Raw genomic sequence first — 24,150 nt, forward strand, 5'->3', positions numbered from 1 at the left:
TTATTCGCTTTTTATTTAGATCTAACACGGCGTCTGCACGCCGGTTCTCCGCTCATAAAGAAAGGGTATTTCTGGTCCATCTACAAGCAACGAGCATATCATACAGCCAAGCAACCCCGTAAACGTAGCCACTCCAAACCCCGTGGATCCCGATCTAATTCCAGCGCCGGCGTCGCGTCAAAATAGCAAAAGACAATATGGACCAGACTGGTATTCAAAACGAGGAAAACAGAAGAATCCGCCCTTTGATATCACTCGCCAAAAGCCCCCCCCCCCCCCCCCCACACAAAGAAGAGAATGGTACAACATAATGGGAATAAGCAAATGCAGATAAATACGCTCACATGTCGATCATATCATTGAATCGAAGGATGCCATTGGCTCTCATAACGCCATTGACACCGTCGGGCATCCGGTATGCCCACTCGGCGGCGACCCCCATCGCGCTGGCGGCCGACAGGGCGTCTGCGCGGTCGGGCTGCCCGACCTCATCGGAGGTGTCAGCCACAAGAACGAGGCCGAGCTCTTTAATGGTTTCCACTAATGCGGGAACAACATTCTGGAAATAGATTAGCAAGACATGGATTCAACTAGAAAGCAAAACGTACCAGAAGACTGGACCGGCAGATCAAACCCATGAAGTTGTTACTTTGGGCAATCCGCGCAGATTCCTTGATAGACATCGATGCCCGTCCACTACTATCCACAAGAGGCATCGAGCCCACGTTCTGAGCCAGATCCCGGATCTGTCCGAGGTCGTTGCAGAGAAGGACAGGATCTAATGTCATGTCAATAAAAAAGCCCCCTAAACATCGAGACAACTTACAGTTCGGTTGCTTCCAATTGAGGGCCGTGCAGATATTCGGGTTATACGACGTGAAGACCACGGACCGCATGAAGTCTGGGTTCTTTTCCCGAGCCACGCGAGCATGGTCAAAGACATCTGTCAAGATCGAGTCGGCAAAGCCATTGACATCCGCCAGTGAGCTCATGTCAAGGGTCTTCTCCTCGGCGACAGATGGATAAAGGATTGAGATGTTGATGTTCAGGTCGATTGGCAGATGCCGTAAGACTTCCCGAAGGGACAGGAAGCATGCTGCCAGGAGACGATGAGCCTGGGGCATGTCATGAACCGCCTGGGTATCCAGGAACTGCATAACTTGCTGATGGTTGATGCCCCGTTCCACGCCAATGGTCTGGAATTGAGCATACGTCAGGTGGCAGATGGGGATCGCGATGCCATGGTGGTTGATGGTGAATTGAGGATAAAGCACTGGTACACGATCCCGGGTCAGCTGCACGAAGACCTGCACATAGTCTCCCGACAGACTGGAGCCGGTGACCAGCCCATTATGTTCAGAGTCCAAAGCACTGGTGGCCTTCCAGTATGTCGCGAAGTGGGTGATCTCCAAAGGATCGCCATGGTACGGCTTGATGACCTGGAAATTAAACCGCAGCTGACCGATCGCGCGCAGTCGTGGGTCGAACAGTGGCAGGCTGCATGCACCGGTGCTCGACGATTCCGCGCGGAAGACGACCGGCAGAGCCACACTCTTGGCAATCACCTTGGATCCAAAGGTCGGGAAGATCTCGAAATCCACGGTAAAAGTGTCGAGGTCGTCCACGTGGAAGGAGATGGTCCGGGATTCGTCCTGGATGGGCAACATAATGGTGCGTGGAATCAGGTCAGACAGCTTCGACGAGATGGTCAATCGGGCCGCCGGGTAACGTCCAGCTTGATCAAATGCAATCGACCCCGTATTCCCTTGGTCGAATAGGATCTGGACAAAGGCCTTCTTGTCCAGGAAGTTGTGGCCATACCGCCTCAACGGGATGATCGGGGGCGGCAGCGAGAGGTCTGGGATACCGTCCGCGGTGTCCATCTCGGTAGATTCCTCCTGTTCCATCGGGTCACCCCTAATATCTGCGGCGCCCTGCAGTTGCAGACCATTGAGCACATCCATTGCCCGCTGTCCTGGGATGGCGCTGGATGGTTTAGCCCAGAGAAGAAGCATACACTCCAGATGACCTTCCCATGCGGCGTAGTACATCGCGGAGAGTCCCTTCTCGTCAGCCACATGCGGGTCCACGCCGAGCTCGAGGAGTGTGCGCAGACACGGCACGCAGCCTTCGCTTGCAGCGTGGAAGAGAGGCGTCCACTGATAGAGCTTGTCTCGCTGGTCCAGGTCGGCACCATGCTGCTTTAGGAGTAAGAATAGCTCTGGAGACTGTGAGGCGCGCGCCACCATGTGCTGTGGGTAGAGGCCCTCGGCGTCCGGTAGCAATTTCGCATGTCGTTCGAGGAGCATCTTGACAATCGGGATAGAGCCATATTGACAGGCAAGATTCAATGGAATGTGATCCGTCTTGACAATCGGGAAGGCGCCATGTTGGCTAGCATTTAAAGAAACTTGATCCGCCTCCTGAGTGGGGTCAATGCGGGCATTGTTGTATAGCAACTGTTCCGCGCAGGCAAGTTGACCCTTGACGATGCTGTGGATCAAGGGAGTGAAGTTATCGTGGTCCATCACGTCGACGGTATGTGGTCCAACGGCCAAAAGCTGCTTCACCATCTCCACGCGTCCGTGCATGCATGCGTAGTGCAACGGTATCCGGCCGTACACGTCTGACATGGAGATATCCACCGAGGCAGCCAGAGCGGCCCTGAACACAAAGTCCCGACCGGAGATGGCGGCCTCGTGAAGGCAATTCCGTTCATTAATATCATCCTCGGCGTGGATGTCCACCAGTCCACTTTCCAGGAGAAGGCCCAAAACATCATCGGAGAAGCCGTTAATCGCGGTCAAGAAGGTCCGGGTGCCACGATCGCGGGCATCTGGCGAGGACTTCAGTTTCACCAGCCATTCTCGCAGCGTTTGGAGATTGCCGGTCGAGGCAGACTGCAGGACCTGGAGGTCCATTTCATCCTCCTCCGCTCCAGCAGACGCCGCCGCACCAGCGGGCGGTCGCGCAGCATCAAACTGAAGGTTCTCTCCCTCCGCCCAGGCCTCCAACTCCAGTCGAGCTGTTGTCGCACGGTCCGAAAGATCGCGGAGCACCTCCCGGTTGAAACATGGTTGCACTTCTACGGCGCGGTGAAGATATAGCTCTTTCATACGAGACTGCAGATTGTATTAGCCAAAGAAGATCGCTCGAGGAGAAGCCGGTCGAACCTTCGAAGTTTTATCCCACTATTTTATGGTAGTCGTCAGTTTATAAATTCTTTTCGGTCAGGAGAATGCGTACGAACCTTTTTGAGAATTTTGGACATCCCCGTCTCATTGATTTCCACGAATTGCTAGAGAGACAGTGAGCTTCCAGGAGACATGTAACGAGATGCACCACGTACCTGCAGCTTGTTGAGGTCGCCATCGAACTGCTGAAATCCCTCAAACAGAGCGACAAAATTGGACGGACGCTTGGAGTTGGATGCGGACCGCGACTGGACGACGCGTTTCTTATCCACCAGCGTTTTAAGACGGAGGGAAAACTTGACATAATCAGTTTTAGTCGGGTTAGGTACCATGAGATGGCATACCTCTGATTCCTTCTGTAGATAAAACGTATTGACTTTCTCGATCTCCCGTTCCTGTACCACGCATTAGTCAGGGTGATAATGCGATGAAAGGCGTTGGAGGTTCGTACTAAACGGAAGAAGAAGACCTCCTTGTTCGCGCGCAGGGCGGCCTGCGCGTCGAGTGTCCCCGCCTGGGCCACATCCTCGGCCGTGGTTTGAGCCGGGATGGTTGGAGTGGCGCTGAGTTGCTTGATCAGCTGATAGAGGGGGTCATGTTAGCTGTTCGGTCACTTTCCTGGGTTGATTGCCGGGACACCCACCTTCTTCAGGGCCTTGTAGTTGACGAAGCTGGCGGCATATTCGGGGAGATCCAGCTGCCGGCGCTGAATTTGTTTCCCGAACTTCCTGCAAGAGGAGATTAGCACCATCGGCCGGGTAGAGGGAGGTGGTCAGTAAGGGAGAGGGAGGGGCATTGGGCTCGTGGCTGCAAGGAACCAACCCCGGACTGTCGGACAGAGAGCACGTACATGATGTGTTTGCCGGAGAGAGCGACAGCTCTCCCGGGCTCTGTAGGGCGGTGGCTGGCTGGTTGGGTGGCCGGGGGCTCACGAGCGACTGCGTATGGCGGACCCTAAGAGCAGGGGAGGGATATCTGGCAGGTGGGAGAGCGGGTGGTGAATTGGGCGACGGAGGAAGGGTGTGGGCGGAGAAGGAGAGAGAGGAAGAAGGAAACAAGGAGGGGCAGAGGACAGGTAGGGTGACAGGTGGGACAGAGTGTGTGGGACAGCCCGTGACAGTGTTGTGTGTCGCCTCGACACTGATAGTTTCCTTCGCGGTAGAGAAGGTAGTCTGTTAGTTGGTTAGTTATCGCGATGAGGTTAGAGTGGAGAGCTAGTTTGCACCAATGACAGTGGCCACTGCACGCACGCTTTCGGCACGTTTGTCTGGGTCCGGGTAATATCATCGGGGGCACCACCACAATGTAGACGGTAGTATTCTGGTACGATGCTATTCCAATTAACTGACTATACGACCACTATGTCCAGTGCATGCTGAAGAAAGACCAAAAAAAAAAAGATGTACATGCGCCCATACCATCAGACAAGATATGCAACTGTGGGTCCAGATGCGAGGGATATATCAGACAGAACAAACAAAGACAAACCCCATTACAAAAGCATACTAAAGAAAAATAGACAAGAGAACGTCCGTCGCGCCGGGATGGGCCCGTGGCCAGCGGGAATGTTCCTGCCAGCCGGGGCGGAAGGAAAGGAGTCGGCTATGATCAAGAGAGAGGTGTGCGTGTATGATGGATGAAAGGAGAAGGAAAGAGAGGAGGAGAGAGGGAGAGCGGGCACCTTGGGGGGGGGGGGGGGGGGGGGAAAGAAGGGTGAAACTTTTGGAATCGCTTAGAAATTCTGAGCAATGCCCGCATTCCCTTGTCGCGGGTATACTCCAGGGTTCTCGATGTGCGTGTTGCGTCGCGCCTGCACATCGCGAATCACCGGCTGGTAAGAGTCATCGCCATAGGCCCCGTACTGCTCGCCGTAGTACGGATTGTCCCCATAGTAGGCGCCGGACGGGTGCGCGCCCGACATGTGGCTCTCCTCCGACACCTCGGAGTGGTTGCCCGCTGAGTAGGCGGAGGACGCGTTCGACGGTCCGCGCTGGATGTCGCCGCGATTAGCACCCGTGGGCACGGCACCCATGGGGCCGACGCCCTCCACTTCCCCAGAACCCGGGCGCATGCCGTCGGAGTACTGGTTGGTACCTTCGCTGGGCGAGGGGTGATGGTAACCGGGACCGCTGGTTTCCGACATGGCCACGCCGCCCAGACCACTCGACAGATTGGTCGAGGCCTTGCGGCCGGCCGACGTCGTGCCCCAGCCGCGATAGCCGGACGAGGTGTCGCCCTTGGGCACTGCAATGCCGCCCATGCCGGGCAGGGTCGGGTCGTGGTTCGGATTGAAGGCATACTCCTCCACTTCCTTGCGGCGCTCTTCCTCTGCCGCCTTCCTCGCCTTCCGTTTGCGCCAGAAGAAGATCGCCGCCAGGATGATCAAGGCCACCGTCACGACGGGCACGACGACGGCGACGGCAATGGTGCCTGCGGCGGACAGGCCACCAGAGCCATTGCTAGTGGTGGTACCTGCCAGTGCTGGAGACGCGGTGGCTGTTGCAGAGGAGGTCGTGCTGGATGAGGTGGTGGGAGAGTCCGTCGACGTGACGATGATGGTTTTGGTAGTGCCATCGGAAGTGGTGGTCTCGGCCGTTGTACTCGGGGTAGAAGTGGTTGACGGAGTCGTGGAGGTCGACGTGGTAGTCGTCGTGGTTGAGGTTGGGGTGGGAGTCGACGAAGTACTTGACGACGTGGTAGTGCTGGTGGTTGTCGTCGTCGTGCTTGTTGTACTGGTGGTCGAGTGGGATGTCGTCGTTGTCGCGGGCGAGGACGAGGAGTCACCGGCTGCTCCGTCGGTGGCCGAGCCAGCTACGTTGCTGGCCGCCGCTGCTGCTGCCGCTGCTGCCGCCGCCATGTTGGAGGAGAACAATCACACGACCCAAGCCGGTGAGGAGAGTCCCCGATCAAAGGAAATGGATGTCTTTTGACAATCCCCGATGAGATATTCGGTAGTCCAGCAGCGACACGAGGGACCGTGTCACAGTCTTAGGAGAGAGGGCAAAACGGGACTCCGGTGCAGCGTCTGACGAGGCTGGCTGTTCAGGGGATCGCAGATAGCAGGAAGTACATCCAAGAGTTGCGCGACCGAGCAAAAGAAGCAAAGAGGGAGAAAAGAAAAGAAGAAGAGAAAGAAATCCCCCAAAAGAAGAAAAAAGGAAGAACCGAAGCAGTAATCAGTCCGTCAGTAAGAACCTTGGAATGCTCTCACAGCACACAGGCCGAATCGGGGTGGGCCATTGGGGGAAGAAAGAGAAAGCGTGGGAAGCGAAACGGCCGGAAGCGGTTGGTATCGTCGTATTGCGCCAGTACGGGGTGGGTGGGTCAGCCCATCGCTGTAACGCTTGCAGAGAGCTACGACGGAGGGACCATGCAAGCATCGAGGGCGTCAATAATAGTGGCAGGAAGAAGAGTAATAGTAGTACCGAATTGTCTGGTTGCGCCGATTCGGGACATCGAGGTATGTCTCGGAGAGATCTATAGCATCCTACGTAGTATTTTCCCCAATCATCCCACTGATGCATTATTATTCCTGGACACCCACCGGAGATATTACGCGAGAGCATAGGAAGACTATAATAATAATAATAATAATCATAGTGATGATGCACTTTGTGCTCACTTGCCACGTCAACCCCCATACACACTAGGGTATTGTCCGTGCTGAGTGAGAAAATAAATAACCAGCCATTCGGGTGGTGAGTGGTCGGGCCCCATCTCCAATTCCTTGATTAATTAATATTACTTACTGCTGGGTACCCAATCTTACGGCCGTTTTCCGGTTCCCCTACCGCATCGCGTAGGGTCCGGCCGAAGAACCGGTCGGGGTGGAGTCAGGGCAGGGAAAAAGTCAACATCCCCACGGGCTCGACTCTCAAACAGCGTCATCAACATGATGAGGAAATTCGGACAATCGTGGCCTGATCAGACCGAAAAAAAAATATGAATTCCAGGTGTGGTGCTGCTTATATACAGTCCAGGTACCATTGTGGTAAAGATGTCAGAAAGAAACAAAGAAAGATCCGACCAAGTATCTATTTACGCCGTAGAGAAAACGAAAAAAAAACCCCCAAGTTGGACACCGTTCAAGCACCGTGGGATGGAGGGACCAAGACGAGGAGCACAAGCGACAGGTCATCAGTAGTTCAGGAGACAAATACAGAATTCAAACAGTCGTCACGGTCGGCGGCAGGCGGTCCTGTGGTCTGGTCTACCTGGACATGTCCCACGTCGGTTTCAGGCTCGTCATCAGGTCGTCCCTGGTGCCTACCATCTCGGGTGGCAGCCGACTGACGCGGTAGGCCCCCATGCGGATGTTGTTCATGTGCGCGGTCGAGATGCCCGTCCGGGCGCTGCGGATGCTGCCGGCGTCGCTGCCCGTGTCCTGGTTCTTGAATCGCGGCGGCGGCGCAAAGTCCAGGTTGGTGTAGGTGCCAGACTTGCGCAATGCATGGGGGCTGGGCATTGGAGCAAGCTCGTCAAATGGAGAGGCCAGCGGAGTGTGGGCGCGAATTGCCGGGCTGAACGGTCGAAGTCCTCCCGTGGGAGTGTCTGGGCGTCCCTCACGTTGGTCTCGGTAGTTTTTGCCCGGTGCAAACTCAATTCCATGCATGAACGCATCATCCTTCAGCGCATGAGGAGTGGGCAGGTTTTGCAGCGGTGAGGGAACCGGCATCGGCTTGCGAGGTGGTCCACGAGCACCGGGGAGACGTCCAGAGGCCGACGAGAACGCACGCGGACCAGGAGCGTACCCACCGAAGCCGACGGAGCTGCTCGCCATATGACGGCCCCCTCCCTGGAAGCGCGGTGGTGCACGCGGCGGCGGCGTCATGGCACGGCGAGGCATCGGCTCCGCGTACGGAGCCATAGGAGGTGCGGCATCAAAGTATTCACCAGTGACCGGGTCGTAGACAAACCCGTCCCCCTCCCAGTACTCCTCATCGTAGTCCTCGTAGTATTGAGTCTCCCGGCCCCCGGCCTTGGAGTCGTCAAAGTACTCCTTGTAGAAGGATCGGATTCGGTTGGCACGCTGCTCCGGATTCTCAGACGGATCATCCGGGGGAAGCGGACGCAGGCCCATTGTCAAACGGCGGGTGTCACGGCGGTTGTCGTAGGCCAGGTCCAGATCCTGGCTCTGGGCCGGCTCCTCTGGCACCTCGGCCAGAGGAGTCGCATCGTGGTGCTCCTGTTCGCCAGAGATGTTCACCGCAGGGATCGTGAATTCCGATTGTCGGTGATCTTCTCCGTAGTCACTGGTCACATCGCTTGAAGGCAAGGAAATCCGGGGCAGTTGTGTCGTGGAAGTTTGGACATGGTCGGACAGATCAGAGTCACGCGGAGAGGGCACTGGTTCAGGAAGAGGGAAGTTGAGCCGCTCCTCATGAAGAGTAGTATTGTTCTCTGCTCCGCACAGCTCGGCCTCAGTCTCAACATGGATAGTCGGGGTGGGGAGAGAAGGAATATGGAGTTCATCGGCGTGGTCGTGGCTCTTGCTTTCCTCCTCCTCTGCATAGGCCGTGGTAGCAGCAGTAGCACCGACGGCCAGATTGAGTTCGTCACGGTCCAGGGGGTACGGGGCTACTCCCGGGGTCGTTTCGGGGTACTCAGGGCGAGGCGGAGGGCCGTCTGGCCCGGGTGAGGCGGAGGGATTGTTGTAGAGCGGGGGAGACGAGCGCGACATTCGCTGGGCGTTCCGTAGCAGAGCCGATTTGGGCTCCTCGACCGGCAGTCGATGGGTGGAACCAATCGTGCTAGATCCATCATCTCGAGTGGTTCGAGGGAATGAGCGGACAGAGCCATTGTCATGCGTGAAGATCGTAGCCGGGCGGTATTTATCGTCATCTCCGGTCACCGTCCGGGACAGCGAATGCAGTGAATCTGTAGAGCCGTGCATACCGGGGGGCAGCAGATACGGATGCATGATATCCAACGACAATCCCTTGCTGTGGGCCATGGGGGGCATCGGTCCCTGCGGTCCAGGCATTCTCCTTCCTTGCGACGACACCACTGGATCTAGCCCAAAGTCAAGCGACTTATACTTGTCATTGATATCCTCACGCTTCAATTTCCGGACCGATCTTCGGTGAAGCAAGTAAAGGACGACGGCGGCACATAAAAGGGGCACACTAGTCGACTGTCAGCAAGAGAAGCGAAGATGCATCGTCTTCAACATACCCTGCACCGAGTACAACCGGCAGGACCGTTGTGGTCAACTCGCTCTCGGGCTTTGTACAGTTGCTTCCATGGGCACAATCGGACGTTGTCGAAGGCTGCGGAGCTCTTGCGAACAGAGCCGGAGTCGAATCAGTACTCGACATCAGCAGCGGCAGCCGATGGACCGGCACGACGTCCCGTTGATTCGGGTGATGTAAATTGGCATGGTGGGCGTGAGGCATGGTGGAGACGCCCAATGGGCAGATCTGATTGTTGTTGACCGGAGGTTGACGAGCGGCGTTGCCAGAACGCGAGGGGACCGGTCGACACGACGTTGTAAATAGATGGCGAGAGCCGCAGCTAGTTTGTCGGATTCATGAGAGGATCCAGATCACAACGGAATTCGAATCGACAGACTATGCACGCGGGCGCTACGGGGCAAAGGAGCGACAACACTGGCTGGGGGCGAAGGGATAAATCAAAGAGCGAAGGGGGGACAGAGAGTCCTTGTAAAGGAATGGCGGCCAGCAGCCAGAAGAGAATGAACAGGGGTCGGAACAGAGGGAAGTAATCGAAGAAGAGAAAAGCAAAGGAGGAGAGAGAGAGAGAAAGAGGAGATGGAGTGGATTCGGAATGTGTGTTACATACACTAACTACTCTAGTTCACTAGTGGTACTTGTGCAGAAGTTTTGGTACTTGTGGGACAGCAGCCGATAAGCAGGACCTCCAGGTATCAGTACACGGTACTCCGGTACCCAGCCCGGTACCTGAGGCTAACCGCGTTGGGCAAGCACTAACCCCTGAACTCTTTCTCCGTTTAGCTTTTCTGTCTTATTCTCAGCACCCAGCCGACTATGGACCTAAGTACATCCTACTAGTAGCTTCCTAGCTCAGGACATTATGGTTTCCTACCCATCTTTTAATGGTTTGTTTATTTTGAATCGCCTACTGTTGATGGCCCAAGCAAGGCACAAGGCGGTTTCAGACCCGACTGGGTCCAGATTTTGTCGCGAGGGGCCAATCAGGGCACTCACCCCCTGAGTTGGAGGCTGAGCGCAAGGAGATGATTACATACAGTACCGTCAGCCACGACCGTTTCAGGCGGGGCGTAGTGCTGACCCAGGACGTAATGAAATTATCACTGCTCCACCGGAAGGTTTCTAGAAGAAGTCACCTACCTTATCATATCCACGGAGAGTAAGTGTGAATACATACTACAGTGGGTAGTCAACGACCTACCTAGACAGCTAGTAATGTACTGCTCATAGGATAATCGGTAACCAACAAGGCTAATCATAATAAATAACTATAGTTCTGTCTTCTGCAGGTCCCTATGGCGACGCATGACAACCTCCTCGCCCTACATTTCTTTTGGGTTATAACTATAATGAGCAGAACGAAAAAGAATCACATTCAATATATAAATTATCCCTCCTAGATACTTTTCCTTCCGCTTCGGTGAGAGTGACGTCAGGTACCTCGAATAACCGAGTCGGCCAAGAGCCCGCGATTATCCTCATAAAACAGTGCAAATTTTTCTTCAGCCATGGCCTATTAATTGATTTAATTGCCAGGGAACTGTTGATAGTGCTGCTAGCACATCCGACATTCCATAGATCGTGATCGCCATGGAGTCCGCCGAGCTAGAAAAGGCCGATCCCTCCGACAATAATGTACAACAGCATGGCAATGACAGCAGTCTCCATCATTCTTCCTCGGTCAGCTCCTCATCCTCCTCATCCTCCTCTTCCCAAGATGCGATGGACTATCTGTCCCGCGTCCAGACGGCTCATTCCCAGCGCGGCGCCGGTCTGGAGCGTCATCCCACCGCGCTCAGTCGAATCGCAACGCAGCGCAGCCAACACACTGCCACCGTGGGTGCCGGTCTAAAACCCCGGGTATCACGAAAGCCATTGCCTGAATTCGGAGCCGGCAAAGCCTATCCGCCGCTTCTTCCAGCGAGGGAGGAATATGTCGTCGAGTTTGTCGGGCCAGACGACCCATTGCATCCCCAGAACTGGCCGACTATGAAGAAGTGGGTGCCCCAATTTTTTTTTAAGGGAGAAAGAGAAAGATACATGCTAACACTGTACAAGAATTGCTACGGCCGTGATGCTCGCCTATACGACCTTCAACGCCACCTTCACCAGCAGCATCTACTCCACCGCGACCTCCGTCATCTCGCCAGAATTTCACGTCTCCACCGAGGTCGGCACCTTGGGTCTGTCATTGTACGTGTTGGGGTTTGCGACAGGCCCAATTCTCTGGGCACCTTTGTCCGAACTGCGTGGCCGTCGTCTGCCCATCCTCATCGCCATGTTCGGTTTCACCGTTTTCCAGTTTGGTGTTGCAACCGCCAAAGATTTGCAAACGGTGATGCTGTGCCGCTTCTTTGGCGGGTTCTTCGGCGCATGCCCCATCGCCGTTGTGGCGGCGACCTTCTCGGACATCTTCGACAACCGTGTCCGAGGCCTGGCGATTACCCTCTTCACCATGACCGTCTTCACGGGCCCTCTGTTCGGATCGACAGTTGGCGGCTTCATTGTGCAGAGCCACCTAGGCTGGCGGTGGACGGAGTACCTGACCGGCATCATGGGCGCGTCCGCATTGGTGTTGGATCTTCTTTTTCTGGAGGAAACATATCCACCAGTTGTGCTGATCGACAAGGCCGCGGAGCTAAGGCGACGCACCAAGAACTGGGGCATCCATGCCAAACAGGAAGAAATCGAGGTGGACCTGCGAGAACTCCTCCAGAAAAACTTCAGTCGGCCACTCAAGATCCTATTCACCGAGCCCATCGTGTTGTCTCTTAGCATCTACATGGCCTTTTTATACGGTCTGTTGTATCTCTTTCTGACAGCCTATCCGATTGTATTTCAACGGATACACGGCTTTGGAAAAGGTGTGAGCGGGCTGCCTTATTTGGGACTTGTCGTTGGTGAATTCCTCGGCGGCATCTTCATTATCCTCATGCAGCCCTGGTATAACCGCAAGCTGGATGCCAACAACGGCATCCCGATCCCCGAATGGCGGCTGCCACCTGCCATCGTCGGCAGCGTGGCATTTGCCGGCGGACTGTTCTGGTTTGGCTGGTCCGGTTTCAAAGCCGATATCCATTGGATTGTGCCGACCCTATCCGGTCTTTTGACGGGTTTTGGTCTGCTATGCATCTTCCTCCAGGCCCTAAACTATATTGTCGACGCGTATCTTCTCTTGTGAGTGCACCATACTTGGATTGATGGCGATACTAATTGTTTGTAGTGCCGCCTCCGCCCTGGCTGCAAATAGTATCCTGCGTTCATCCGCCGGCGCAGGCTTCCCTCTCTTCGCAACGTACATGGTATGTCACCTCGCCACCATTTGTGGGGCAATTCTGATTATCACTAGTTTAATTCACTTGGCATCAACTGGGCCGGGACCTTGCTTGGTTGTGTGGCCGCTCTCCTCATCCCCATGCCTGTACTCTTTTATCTCTACGGTCCCAAAATCCGAGCCAAGAGTAAATTTGCAACCGAATATTTGATGGCTGCACAAGCGCATACTGACGAACGGATGGAATAAGGTTCCAGCATCGCAATGATATTTTTATTTCTTTTGGTGATTTCCTATGGTCGTTGTCAGCCTCCTGCCTGTTTTCAAGATACCCTGTGTCCCTCAGCACTAATGTTAGGCGAGAATAATGTCATAAAATACAGTAATAAAAGGGAGATGAACTCTTTGGAGCTTCTCTAAATCTCAAACACTTAGAACCGCACGCAAGAGTAGTATCTCGGTAGTTCGGGCGTATCGGTCATATCGGGGTTGGGAATTCATCCACCGGGAATCTGCCCTAACCACAGGTACCCATTGCACTGAAAGCGATATACCCACTGGAAGCCCGAAATCAATATAAAAGGGCCTTTCCAGTTTTCCAGTCTTCAATTTATCTCTTTTCCAATCAATTCCTGAAGCTATCTTTCTAGATCATTTCCTATCCTTCAACCCTAAGAGCAAGAAATCATGTCTCAACTCAAAATTCTCATCTGCGGCGCCGGCATCACAGGAAACGCACTCGCATTCCAGCTCTCCAAGCTCGGACACTCAATTACTGTGATTGAACGCTTTTCCGGTCTCCGGTCATCCGGACTCCAAGTCGACCTCCGCGGCCCCGGCCTTCAAGCCCTCCGACGAATGGGCATCGAGAAAGACTTTGGCCCCTATTTAGTTCCTGAGCAAGGATTCGAGCTTGTTGACCGAAAGGGCAAACAATGGGGATATTTCCCAGTCAACACGTCTGGCAAGGGATTGCAGGGTCTCGAAATCATGAGGGGTGATCTATGTCAGATCCTCTACGATTCCACTAAGGAGCGGGTTGAGTACCGGTTCGGGATGTTTGTGAAGGAAATTTCTCAAAATGAGAAACACGCAGAAGTGCTTTTGTCTGATGGCAGCCGGGAGCGGTTTGATCTCGTTGTTGGTGCGGATGGCGCCGGGTCTCACACTCGGAAGATGATCCTTGACAAGGGCGAGGTGGACCCGTTTCATCCTCTTGGTGCTTGTGCGGGCTACTTTACTATCAAACAGTCAGCTAAGCCCAACGAGGGATATAATGCAACCGGATTTATTGCACCGGGAAATCGTGGTATCATGACTCGTCGAGGTGATCCTGACAAGTACCAGGCCTACATGTTCTGCAAGCCCGATGCCTCGGAACGTCTCAAGAACGCCAGGAAAGGCAACGTCCAAGACGAAAAGGAAGGCATCGCAGAAGTTTTCCGCGGTGCTGGATGGCGGACAGACGAGATCCTCAAGGGTCTGGATGACGCCAACGACTTCTATTGTGAGCGCTTGGGCGTCGTCACGATGGACCATTGGTCTCGGGGCCGTGTTGTGCTGGTAGGAGATGCGTGTTACTGTCCGAGTGCTATGACGGGCATTGGCACAACCTGCGGCATTACTGGTGCTTACATCCTAGCTGGCGAGATTGGAGAACATTGTAACTCGGACGGCTCCGTGGACAGTATCACGGCTGCTTTGATGCAATATGAAGAGAAGTTGCGACCATTCATAAATACTGTCCAAAGAGGATTGGCGGAAACCAAAGGAGACTACATGGATAAACTCCCGTCGTCGACGATAGGGATTCAGATGGTCTACATTCTCTTCTGGGTTGCCTCTGCCCTGAGGATAGATGTTATTGCAAAATTGGTTTTGCGCGAAGATACCAAGGGTTGGAAACTTCCAGAGTATAAGGAGACGGATTGTGCGTCGAATTAAAATCTGCCTCGGCGCTGAGACTAGAAAACTTCCCCTTGATGTATTTATTGTGTCCGTTGTGTGATTACAGGTTCCCGTTGATAAAGATATGCCAATTTGACTTTATCAATATCATTATTTACTTAAACGAGTTACACTAGAATGCTTTTATGAACTCACTGTGGAAAAAGATTATCCGAAAAGCCAAAGTCAAAGCTGTCACCCAGAAAGTCAAAGTCCGTATCGAAATCCGCCAACAGGGGGCATCTCCATGCCGCCGAATGCCCAGGTTTCCGTACTTGGATCCGTTGGATTAGTGGTCGACCTGGTCTGAAGGAGATCATGGCATGTATGTAGACTCTCGTGCAGGGCCCCCAAAATGGCCTCCTTTGATGGCTTGCCGTCGAGACGACACTCAGCTTGGGCCATCATCATATTCAGACACACATAGACCTTGACGTTCGTTTCGCCGTACCACATCCTGTCTTTTGCATAATGGACCACGCGGCGACCATCTTGTAGCAATGGTTCTTTACGGATGCGGTCCCTTCCGGGGAAGAGCGAACTGTCTCCTTCAGGCTCTGGACATAGTCCGAGGAAAATAATCAATGCACCCCGCGTGATAATGTCGCGAAACATACCACCTCCGGCCAGGAGTAAACGGTGGTACAGGACATCTTCAAGAAGCGAGACGATGTCCTGCGCAGCTGCAAGACAGACTTTTTGGGAGTAGCTGTACAGGGGATTTTTCTTGGCCCTGATGGCATATGAGAAGTGCAGGCACAGAGGAAAGCGGCGAAGGAGATGGCTGCAGTAGCTGGAGGCAAATTTTGCTGTCTTGTCCATAGAGACAGCGTGTTCGATTTCGGCGGCAGCATCGCGACAAGCCTGGGCCAGTTCATTTCCAAGGGCTAGAACTTGCTCGTACGGCGGTTCCTCGTGCAGGCTGTTGATAACTCTGGTGACCCGCAGCCTCAGAGGAAGGGAACCTGCCAATACCGGCTGAAAGGAGATATGAGTGGGGTATTCCTCTCGATTCCCCTCATCTAGATCATTGTCGTTGGCATTGGACGGCGGTTGTGTATTATAGTCCTCATCCATGATCATGGGTGACATACCCGAGTCCAATGCGGCTTGCACATTTAGTTCGAGAATGGTGTACCACAGCCGCCGTCGAATTTCTTTCTGTTGCGTACTTATCTCCTCAAAGCGGTTCGGATCTTGATGAAAGCCCATTTGCATCGCCATTCTCGTGAGTGAGCCCGCTGAGATCCATACCAAATCGGTTCCCACTCGAGTAACCTGACGGGCCAGCAGGAGTAGGCAATGGATTTGAATGCCTTCTACTTCCAGGCGGTTTTTTTCCAATGGTGCCGAAAGCCATGTCTGGGCAATATAGATCCAGGATGAGCTTTTGGTGGCCATTTCATTGCGGACGTTGCTATCATCATGTATTGTGCCCGCCAAGATCATCACAAGGAGAAGCTGCAGCAAGAAATGGTCCCTTGTGGTTTCCGGGCGATGAGTGTAGCTTTCGTACTCTGCCTGGAAGGAGGGGAGATAAAGAATTCGGAAGCAGGCCTCAAAAGTGGCGAAATACAGTTCGACCAGTTCATCCATCACCTGATGGTTGGGAAGGGACCGATGGATATCCGCAGGGAGACTTCCCCGTGTGACACGTTTGCTCTTGATATCTCGCGCTAGCCGTTTACATTGGGCAACCTTCTCTGAAGCCTCGTTCTGGCCATTTTCCGACTGGGAGAACACATCATAGCATTCTCCAAATGGCTCGAGGGGCGCCAGTTCTTCCATCTGTGACAATTGTCAGGAGGAGTACGAGGCAAGCGGAGGACGACGGTCTACCATAGAGAGAGAGCTCATCCAATGTCCGTGGCCGAAGACCCGGGTCTTCGAGACGGTACCTCGGATGCGCGTTTCTGAAGGCCCTTCGGAACTGCTCTGTATTTCCTGCTGTCTCATAGAGATCGTTCGAGGGTGTTCCTCGAACGTACACGCGGAGGCCACATCCTGTGCGGTACACTGGTTACAAGGCTGAGTCCGGTCACATCGGACCTTACGACGACGGCACTCGACACAGGAATAGGCCGGGCGTCTGCGTTTCCGGGGTTGAGACAGGCTGGCCATCTGGTCATGGAATTGGATGCTATTGACATGGATGGTCCGATAGCTCCGAAGTGTCGGCCGTAAGGAGTTATTACCTAACTTGGGGCCTCAGGTTATGAGAGGAACGTATGTATAATCAACCCTGGGAAAAGTACAGATCAGACGAATTTAGGACGATGAAAATACTACAATTTCTACGAACCATAAGCAGTGCTCTTATTTGTTTTCGCATTGCATCCGCACTGTAAGTAACTGGGATCTAAGATGCTCCGAAACACAGGACCAAAAATAGACATGATGACATGGTCTTTAGCGGTCTTCGCGCTTGCTTCAACATCATCACGAGGCTCAAATCATCCTCCCGCAAACACTCCACGCACGGGAAGGTATTACAGCGCAATTATCAAATATGGCCTGGGCATAATATGGAACAGAGTCGAAAGGAATGAGGTGGCCGACTGTAAAAAAAGGCTCGTGGGCGGTACGAAATGCGACAAAAAAAAAAAAAAAATATGAGCGGGCAATGTACATGACGAAGGTTGTACACGGAAAGGGAAATGGCGCTTTTGCAAGATATGCTATGCTCTGGAAAGGAGTCCGCGGAGGTAGGAAGAGTCGACGAATGAAAGGTGGCGGAAGAGTGTAAGGAAAAGGAGATGCTCATGCAAATGATCTGTCTTTTTCAGAGGTCGTTCACATCAACTCATGCGGCTGACTGTAAAACGTATGCGATCGGAGTGTATAAAGGTTCAGGGCATAAGGTAAAGGTTGAATTAATGCATTTCGGCCATGGCGGCCTCGAAGCTGGCAAGATCGTCGTGGGATGGTTGGTCGAAGATTCGTCGGAAGGGTGGATCAGAAGGAAAAACATCTGGAGGGCTCGTGGAGACACCTTCGGCTTTGCGAATTACCTCTTTCAGGGCACGTGTCACGACGCCGGCACGGACGACTAGATCCCGGAGGGACGAGGTGTCGAAGGGGAGTTTTTGGGTTCGTGTCGCTGGATCAAATTCGTCGAGGGCTGAGCGGGCCGGCCCACGACTGGGTGACAGCATATCTAGCACCGACTTTGACTTCGGGGAGCGTCTGGTGAGTTGACCCAGAGGTGGACCAGACGAGGAGGGTCGATCTTGTTCAGGGTCATTTTGCCATGAGTTGTCGCTGTTCCGTTTGGACGAACCATTGGTGTTGACAGCCTCCTCATCGGACTCATCGAAGCTGAAAGTCAGAGAAGAAGGCGATCGTGGAGGAGACCGGTGATCATCATCATCGATGGTGGCCAGGTTCACAATGCCCTCTGCTTCTTTCCAGAGCTCACTGGATGGGCCGCTGGCGAGATCCAAGACACTTGCTTGGTGTCGAAGGCGCTTGAGCTCTTCCACCAGGAGTGTCAGTTCCTGAACCTGGCCAAACTGGCCGTGGAGGCTGGCCTGGCGTTCGAGAATGGCTTTTGGAACCGTCATACTCTGACGATTATCGGACTCAGAGGGCTTCGAATTCGGGCTGGCGTTGTTGGTCTCTTGAGGCTCGTCAAAGTCAAAATCGCTGTCCCAGTCTTCGCTGACCCCTTTGGTACCCAGACCCCAGGTGCCAAATTTGCCTGAACTTTGCCGCGACTCAGTCATTGGCGGGTCTCGGGCTACGGGGACACTCTGGCTTCGAAGGTGTATGGTGGACGTTGCTTTACGACCGGTGGCACGGCTTCCGCGGTCCACGCATTCCTGCTTCCCATGAACGGTCCGGGGACGAGTCTCAGAGCCAGGCGGTTCTCGATCTGAAGAACGGGGTTGTTCAGACCAGTCGAAGATGTTCATCTTCCCAGCTGACCCAGTCGTCTCCACCGACTTGCCCGAAGGTGAGCGTTTGGGGACTGAGTCGTTAGGCAAGACACTGATCATGCTGCATGTGTCTCCCGCGTCTGGTACGTCAGACAGGACTGTGACGTTCTCCACCACCTGCTGGGGAAGTGTTGGGGAGGCGAGAAGGGTGTCGGGGAAGAGCGGGTTTTGCTCCAGACGTGAGCCTACCGAGCGGGGGATAAGGTCCTCCAGGGTCGCAACTGCCTCATTGGAGAGCCGCGGGCCTGCCTTGTCGAACATGGTCTCAATACGCAGTCCTTTGGCTCCGCTGCGGTTGCTCTCGCGCGTCCGCACCGAGTCCCAGTAGTCGCTCACCAGGTCTGTCTCGTACTCATCGCCAGACGTAAACACGCGGGTGTCGTCTGACCCGATGATGGTCGATGCCGGGTCTGACGCAGCGATCGAATGCCGTTTGGGCCGATTACGGAGCGAGGGTGTATAGTCCGGACGATATGACCCATGCTGCCAGGAAAGAACATCGGAACTCAGAGGACGGGGGCTACGCAGCGCACTTGCTCCCAATTGATAGTCATGAGACACCGACCGTGGACCGACGCGAGTCGAGAAAGCCATGCCGGGCTGCGCAATGGTGTGCGGGCGGCGAGACAGACTGGGATCGGTGACGTTTCGCCGTGGACGAGGCTGAGGCGAGCTCGGGAGCATGCTTTCAGACCGGGAGAGCTCCGAACGGGGAATGGAAAACGTTCTTCCTTTGACGCGTTTCAAAGATCCTCCGCGAGGCCGCCCAATGAGCGGGGTGCCGGTGGCCGTAACCGTATTGGCCACAACCGTCTTTTTCGTCTCGACATCGTTGAGGGAATATGAATGTTTGTGCTTCAGCTTTTCGTTCTGGTCGGCCGGCGGAGTAATTCTGGTAGCCTGGATTGGATTGAGGACTTCAACTGGAGTAACTGGCACAGACTGGAGGTTGCCTGCAGTAGTCTTAACCGTGATCGCAGTCGCCAAAACCAAGGCCGGCACTGTGTCTCCGTCAGACATGAGGCGCCGCACCACTTGGACCTTGGGGCTCCCTGAAGTAGATAACCTGCGGGCCAACTTCTGCGATATCCTATCGGCCCTGGGAAGCAGATACGGTTTCCAGTCAGTTTCCTGGTTGAGCTCAAAGTCTCCCGCCACTGGGGACTCAGGAAACTGCCCAGAGAAACGGGATGCAAAGTCGGCGGCTATAGGGATATTCAAGCGCATAGACTCAGATCGTTGATAGCTGGTGGCGGGCCGACGCAAGGCCGTCGGATTGGACAATGCGGGGGCCGGGTTGACGAACACATTGGAAGCTTGTGATGACGAGCGTTTGATCAACTTGTTTGGCGCTCTGCGCTGGCTGGGAGGACGAGGCAGCATTGGACTCGCGGAGCCATTGAAGGATGGAGTCACTGGGCTGTTGACTGAGGCGCTGTCTGTTTGGAAGGAGGCCAGTGATAACCGCCGCAGCCAGCTGGACGATGGCCGTGATTGGGAGACCTCCTCCTCGGCAATTCGCAATGGCGGGTTGGTCAGAGTTTGACCTCTCCGCCGCAGCCTGGCCGCCCCAAAGGACAGCGATGCCCTCCGGAGATCTGAGCTCTTGCGTAGGTCCCCGCCATCATCTTTGCTGTGAGTCCAGTCCGTCCCCGCGTCTGTCCCCCGGGTAGAAATCGAGATCGAGGTCTTTGGTCGTGCATCTGTAGCAGCCGGCCGCGTAGCACACGGAGGCTGATCTTGAGGCGGAAGCGTTTTCCGGCGAGCGAGGCGGGTGCGTTCGACGCGACCGAGGGCGAAGCCGGACGGTGCGATGCCTACCGTGCTCAGTGCACAGAGCTGGGATGCAAACGCGTTAGTCTCGAGTGTGCGTTTGTCCATGGGTTTTAGACGAGAGGAATAGGCGTTTGGCCCAGAGGGAGGGGGGTGGTTATGGCGCCATTCGGGACCACCAGAATCAGCAGAAGGGAAGACTCACCGTCGAGACGTGATCCATCCTTAGATGCGTGGAGACGAGTCAGACGCCGCCGAGTTTAGCACCGCAGCGTCGAACTGGGTAAGCGACATCCCATTAGGATTGGCATATGGGGGGAGAAGGGGAATGGAAGAAGACAGAAAGGAGTGGCAGATGACAGGGACTTGACGGGAGCCGAGAGCCCTTGCAGGGGAGAGGGATGAGAGGGAGGAATGGAGGGAGGGAGGGAAAGGTAGGAGTGAATGAATGATGATGTGGAGGCAGAAAGGAAAACACAGTGGTTAGTGTCAACAAAGCTCACACTACCTACGGAGTACACGCGAGGAAGAATCAATCATCGGTCGATCGCCCCTTGCCGCATCCCTCGTGTTTCTGATCCAGCTCAGCCAATAATTCCCCGGCTTACAATCCACTCTGACACATGATTATTTCCCTTGGATCGATCTCGTCATCGGCCCACTTGGTTTGGTTCGTCTATCGCGAACCTTGATGATTTCTGACCTAAGGACACCCGGAATGCCGGTCAGCCAATCAATGGATCCGTCCCCGGACTAGATCCTCTCAACATCCTGATCGCTACCCCAAACCACTGGCTCTCCTGGATCTATGACAGAGGGTTTCTCTCCCGGTAACGTGCCAGGCGAGACCCTCGGCCAACCGCATCACCATCGCAGCTGCAACTGCAATCGTCGCACAGGGCCCGTGTGGTTGCCGGTTTCCCCTGAATCGGTCCAACAAACGCCCCGAGCATTGCCAACGGGACTGATTAATGTCTGACCTGAATATACATCCACTGGTCAGTCCCTTGAATGTAATGGATGCGTGATTGTTGACGCTCTATACTCTTTCGATCCTGGAAATCACATGACCTTATCGATAAGCCAAAACGAGCACCACTCGATGGCCGAGACACGGACTTGACCCTCACGACACACACCCACCATCTAGCCAACATGGAAACCGAACTCCAGGCGCAGATCCCCGGTCTCGACCGTGTCATCTCAGAATACTCGGTGGTATGTCTACAACTCCCCCTAATACAGTCACAATGCGTAACCCCCCCGCGCTGACCACCGATCTTTTCACAGGGCTACCTGACCCACGCCTCCAACCTGTACGTCGAGGATGGCAGCGTGCAATCCCCATTAACCGAGGCCGCCGACACCGTCACCGAGCTGCTAGTCTCCGCCTCGGGTGACTTCTCCCCGCAGAACCACGATGCAATTGGCAACCTGGTGGAAAAGTTCATCTCCAAATTGAGCTCCTCCAATGGCGTGGATGCGGAGCGGCGACAGATGCCGTTCACGGCCAAGAAGCTGGACCAGGCCATCCACGTCGGCTCCCAGCGCAACATGTCATCCACCCTGGGCTTGACCGGCACCACCGTGGACTTGGAGTCGGCCAATGCCCGAAAGGTCGAGTCCCGCGTGGATAAGAAGAAGCTCGAAAAGGCCGAGCGCAAGATTCGATTCAAACAGGAGAAGAAGCAGATGAAGACCGTTCAGTATGAAGCCTCGCGCTTGCTGAATCCGACGGATGAGGCCATGTCCTATGAAGAGTTCTTCATGGCGGTCAACCCCCTCCAGCTGGGCGCGGATGCCCAGTCCAAGAGCAAGGATATCAAGTTGGACAATATCGATATCTCCATCAGCGGTCTACGGATCCTGACCGACGCAGCCTTGACGCTGGCCTATGGTCGTCGCTATGGACTGGTGGGTCAAAACGGTATCGGAAAGTCCACTCTGCTGCGCGCATTGAGTCGTCGAGAAGTCGCCATTCCAAGCCACATCTCCATCCTCCACGTCGAGCAAGAGATTACCGGTGATGATACCACAGCTATTCAGGCCGTTTTGGACGCCGACGTGTGGCGGAAACACCTCCTCGCAGAACAAGAGAAGATCACAAAACAATTGGCCGCGATCGAAGAGGAGAGATCCCAGATGGCAGATACATCAAAAGATGCCGCCAGATTGGACCACGAACGGGAAGGCCTGGATATCACTCTCAGCGATATCTATTCCAAGCTTTCTGAGATGGAATCCGACAAGGCCGAGTCCCGCGCAGCCAGCATTTTGGCGGGTCTGGGTTTCTCCCCGGAGAGACAGCAATACGCCACCAAGACCTTCTCTGGAGGTTGGAGAATGAGATTGTCGCTGGCTCGAGCTCTGTTCTGTGAGCCAGATCTCCTTCTGCTGGACGGTATGCCGCCCCTAAAAAGCATGTGGATCAAGTAGGGAACTAACCGTGCCACAGAACCGTCGAACATGTTGGACGTCCCGTCGATCACTTTCTTGTCCAACTACCTCCAGGGCTATCCTAGTACTGTCCTGGTCGTTTCTCACGATCGATCGTTCCTCAACGAAGTGGCCACGGATATTGTCCACCAACATTCGGAGCGTCTGGACTACTACCGGGGCGCTAATTTTGGTAGGTGACACCACAGCAGGATTTCAGGTCCAGTAGCTTACTTTTTTTTCAGAATCATTCTATGCGACCAAAGAGGAGCGGAGGAAGACTGCCAAGCGCGAGTATGAGAAGCAGATGGCAGAAAGGGCACATCTCCAAGGTTGGACACCTGCCTCGGGTCGTATTGTGCATGCTAACCTGCATCACTAGCCTTTATCGATAAGTTCCGGTACAATGCCGCCAAGTCCTCCGAAGCGCAGTCGAGAATCAAGAAGCTCGAGCGGATGCCCGTCCTCGAGGCCCCCGAGAGCGAATATGTCGTTCACTTCCAGTTCCCCGAGGTTGAGAAGCTGTCCCCCCCCATCGTTCAAATGACGGAAGTGTCCTTTGGCTACACCAAGGACAAGCCTCTTCTCAAGGATGTGGATCTGGATGTTCAACTGGACTCGCGTATTGGAATTGTTGGACCGAACGGTGCCGGTAAAACCACCGTGCTGAAGCTCCTGACCAACCAGCTGGAGCCGACCAAGGGCCTGATCTCGGCACACTCGAGATTGCGTATCGGATTCTTTGCCCAGCACCACGTCGATGCACTGGATATGACAACGAGCGCCGTGAGTTTCATGGCCAAGACGTATCCCGGCAAGAGTGACGAGGAGTACCGAAGACACTTGGGCGCGTAAGTCAACCTCTTCCGAAGGCCCATCGAGTCGTTCGTTACTGATCACCCATATATAGGTTTGGCATTACCGGCACCACCGGTCTCCAGCGCATGGAGCTGCTGTCTGGAGGACAGAAATCCCGTGTGGCGTTCGCCTGTCTGTCTCTGACGAACCCGCACATCCTGGTTCTGGACGAACCCTCCAATCACCTGGATATCGAGGGTATGGATGCGCTGTCGGAGGCCCTGCAAAGGTTCGAGGGAGGTGTGGTGATGGTTTCCCACGACGTGACGATGCTGCAGAATGTGTGTACGAGCCTGTGGGTGTGCGACAAGGGCACGGTGACCAAGTTCGACGGCAATGTCAACGCCTACAAGAAGATGATCAGCGCACAGGCCAATGAGGCGGGAGTGGTTGCTCATCATTAATACTGAACTAAAATAGGTAGAGTATGAATGTAAAAAATAAGTCCATCATCTAGCAACAGACACATGAAGTATACCGACCAGTATAGAATGTCTACCAGTGACCAGATCCTATGCTTTCATTCTTATCTTATCGCC

General features: G+C 54.4%; 8 protein-coding genes across 8 annotated transcripts; 3 read left to right on the forward strand and 5 right to left on the reverse strand.

The window, feature by feature from the left end:
* Positions 1-340: 340 nt before the first annotated feature.
* Positions 341-3,945, reverse strand: phoC (uncharacterized protein; the record flags this gene model as incomplete). The annotated part of the gene is made up of 8 exons (XM_057200306.1): positions 341-559; positions 609-3,122; positions 3,174-3,191; positions 3,251-3,298; positions 3,350-3,490; positions 3,539-3,589; positions 3,646-3,774; positions 3,838-3,945. 8 exons carry the CDS (start codon positions 3,943-3,945, stop codon positions 341-343), a joined length of 3,228 nt encoding a protein of 1,075 aa, XP_057051007.1.
* A 981-nt stretch (positions 3,946-4,926) lies between these two features.
* N7474_008897 (uncharacterized protein) lies at positions 4,927-6,051 on the reverse strand (the record flags this gene model as incomplete). The annotated part of the gene is made up of 1 exon (XM_057200307.1): positions 4,927-6,051. One exon carries the CDS (start codon positions 6,049-6,051, stop codon positions 4,927-4,929), a length of 1,125 nt encoding a protein of 374 aa, XP_057051008.1.
* A 1,353-nt stretch (positions 6,052-7,404) lies between these two features.
* N7474_008898 (uncharacterized protein) lies at positions 7,405-9,589 on the reverse strand (the record flags this gene model as incomplete). Its single annotated transcript, XM_057200308.1, has 2 exons — positions 7,405-9,319; positions 9,369-9,589. The coding sequence occupies 2 exons, from the start codon at positions 9,587-9,589 to the stop codon at positions 7,405-7,407; spliced, it is 2,136 nt and encodes a 711-aa protein (XP_057051009.1).
* Positions 9,590-10,975: 1,386 nt separating this feature from the next.
* N7474_008899 (MFS transporter) lies at positions 10,976-12,908 on the forward strand (the record flags this gene model as incomplete). The annotated part of the gene is made up of 4 exons (XM_057200309.1): positions 10,976-11,382; positions 11,444-12,562; positions 12,609-12,687; positions 12,735-12,908. The coding sequence occupies 4 exons, from the start codon at positions 10,976-10,978 to the stop codon at positions 12,906-12,908; spliced, it is 1,779 nt and encodes a 592-aa protein (XP_057051010.1).
* Positions 12,909-13,346: 438 nt separating this feature from the next.
* Positions 13,347-14,603, forward strand: N7474_008900 (uncharacterized protein; the record flags this gene model as incomplete). The annotated part of the gene is made up of 1 exon (XM_057200310.1): positions 13,347-14,603. One exon carries the CDS (start codon positions 13,347-13,349, stop codon positions 14,601-14,603), a length of 1,257 nt encoding a protein of 418 aa, XP_057051011.1.
* A 210-nt stretch (positions 14,604-14,813) lies between these two features.
* Positions 14,814-16,394, reverse strand: N7474_008901 (putative C6 transcription factor; the record flags this gene model as incomplete). The annotated part of the gene is made up of 1 exon (XM_057200311.1): positions 14,814-16,394. One exon carries the CDS (start codon positions 16,392-16,394, stop codon positions 14,814-14,816), a length of 1,581 nt encoding a protein of 526 aa, XP_057051012.1.
* A 1,085-nt stretch (positions 16,395-17,479) lies between these two features.
* Positions 17,480-20,425, reverse strand: N7474_008902 (uncharacterized protein; the record flags this gene model as incomplete). The annotated part of the gene is made up of 1 exon (XM_057200312.1): positions 17,480-20,425. The coding sequence occupies one exon, from the start codon at positions 20,423-20,425 to the stop codon at positions 17,480-17,482; it is 2,946 nt and encodes a 981-aa protein (XP_057051013.1).
* A 1,047-nt stretch (positions 20,426-21,472) lies between these two features.
* Positions 21,473-24,015, forward strand: N7474_008903 (putative AAA family ATPase GCN20; the record flags this gene model as incomplete). The annotated part of the gene is made up of 6 exons (XM_057200313.1): positions 21,473-21,535; positions 21,608-22,718; positions 22,773-22,946; positions 22,999-23,085; positions 23,136-23,604; positions 23,664-24,015. 6 exons carry the CDS (start codon positions 21,473-21,475, stop codon positions 24,013-24,015), a joined length of 2,256 nt encoding a protein of 751 aa, XP_057051014.1.
* Between the last annotated feature and the right edge of the window lie 135 nt (positions 24,016-24,150).

Source organism: Penicillium riverlandense, assembly GCF_028828495.1.
Source record: "Penicillium riverlandense strain IBT 135883 chromosome Unknown utg000007l_segment0_segment0, whole genome shotgun sequence".
Classification (NCBI taxonomy): domain Eukaryota; kingdom Fungi; phylum Ascomycota; class Eurotiomycetes; order Eurotiales; family Aspergillaceae; genus Penicillium; species Penicillium riverlandense.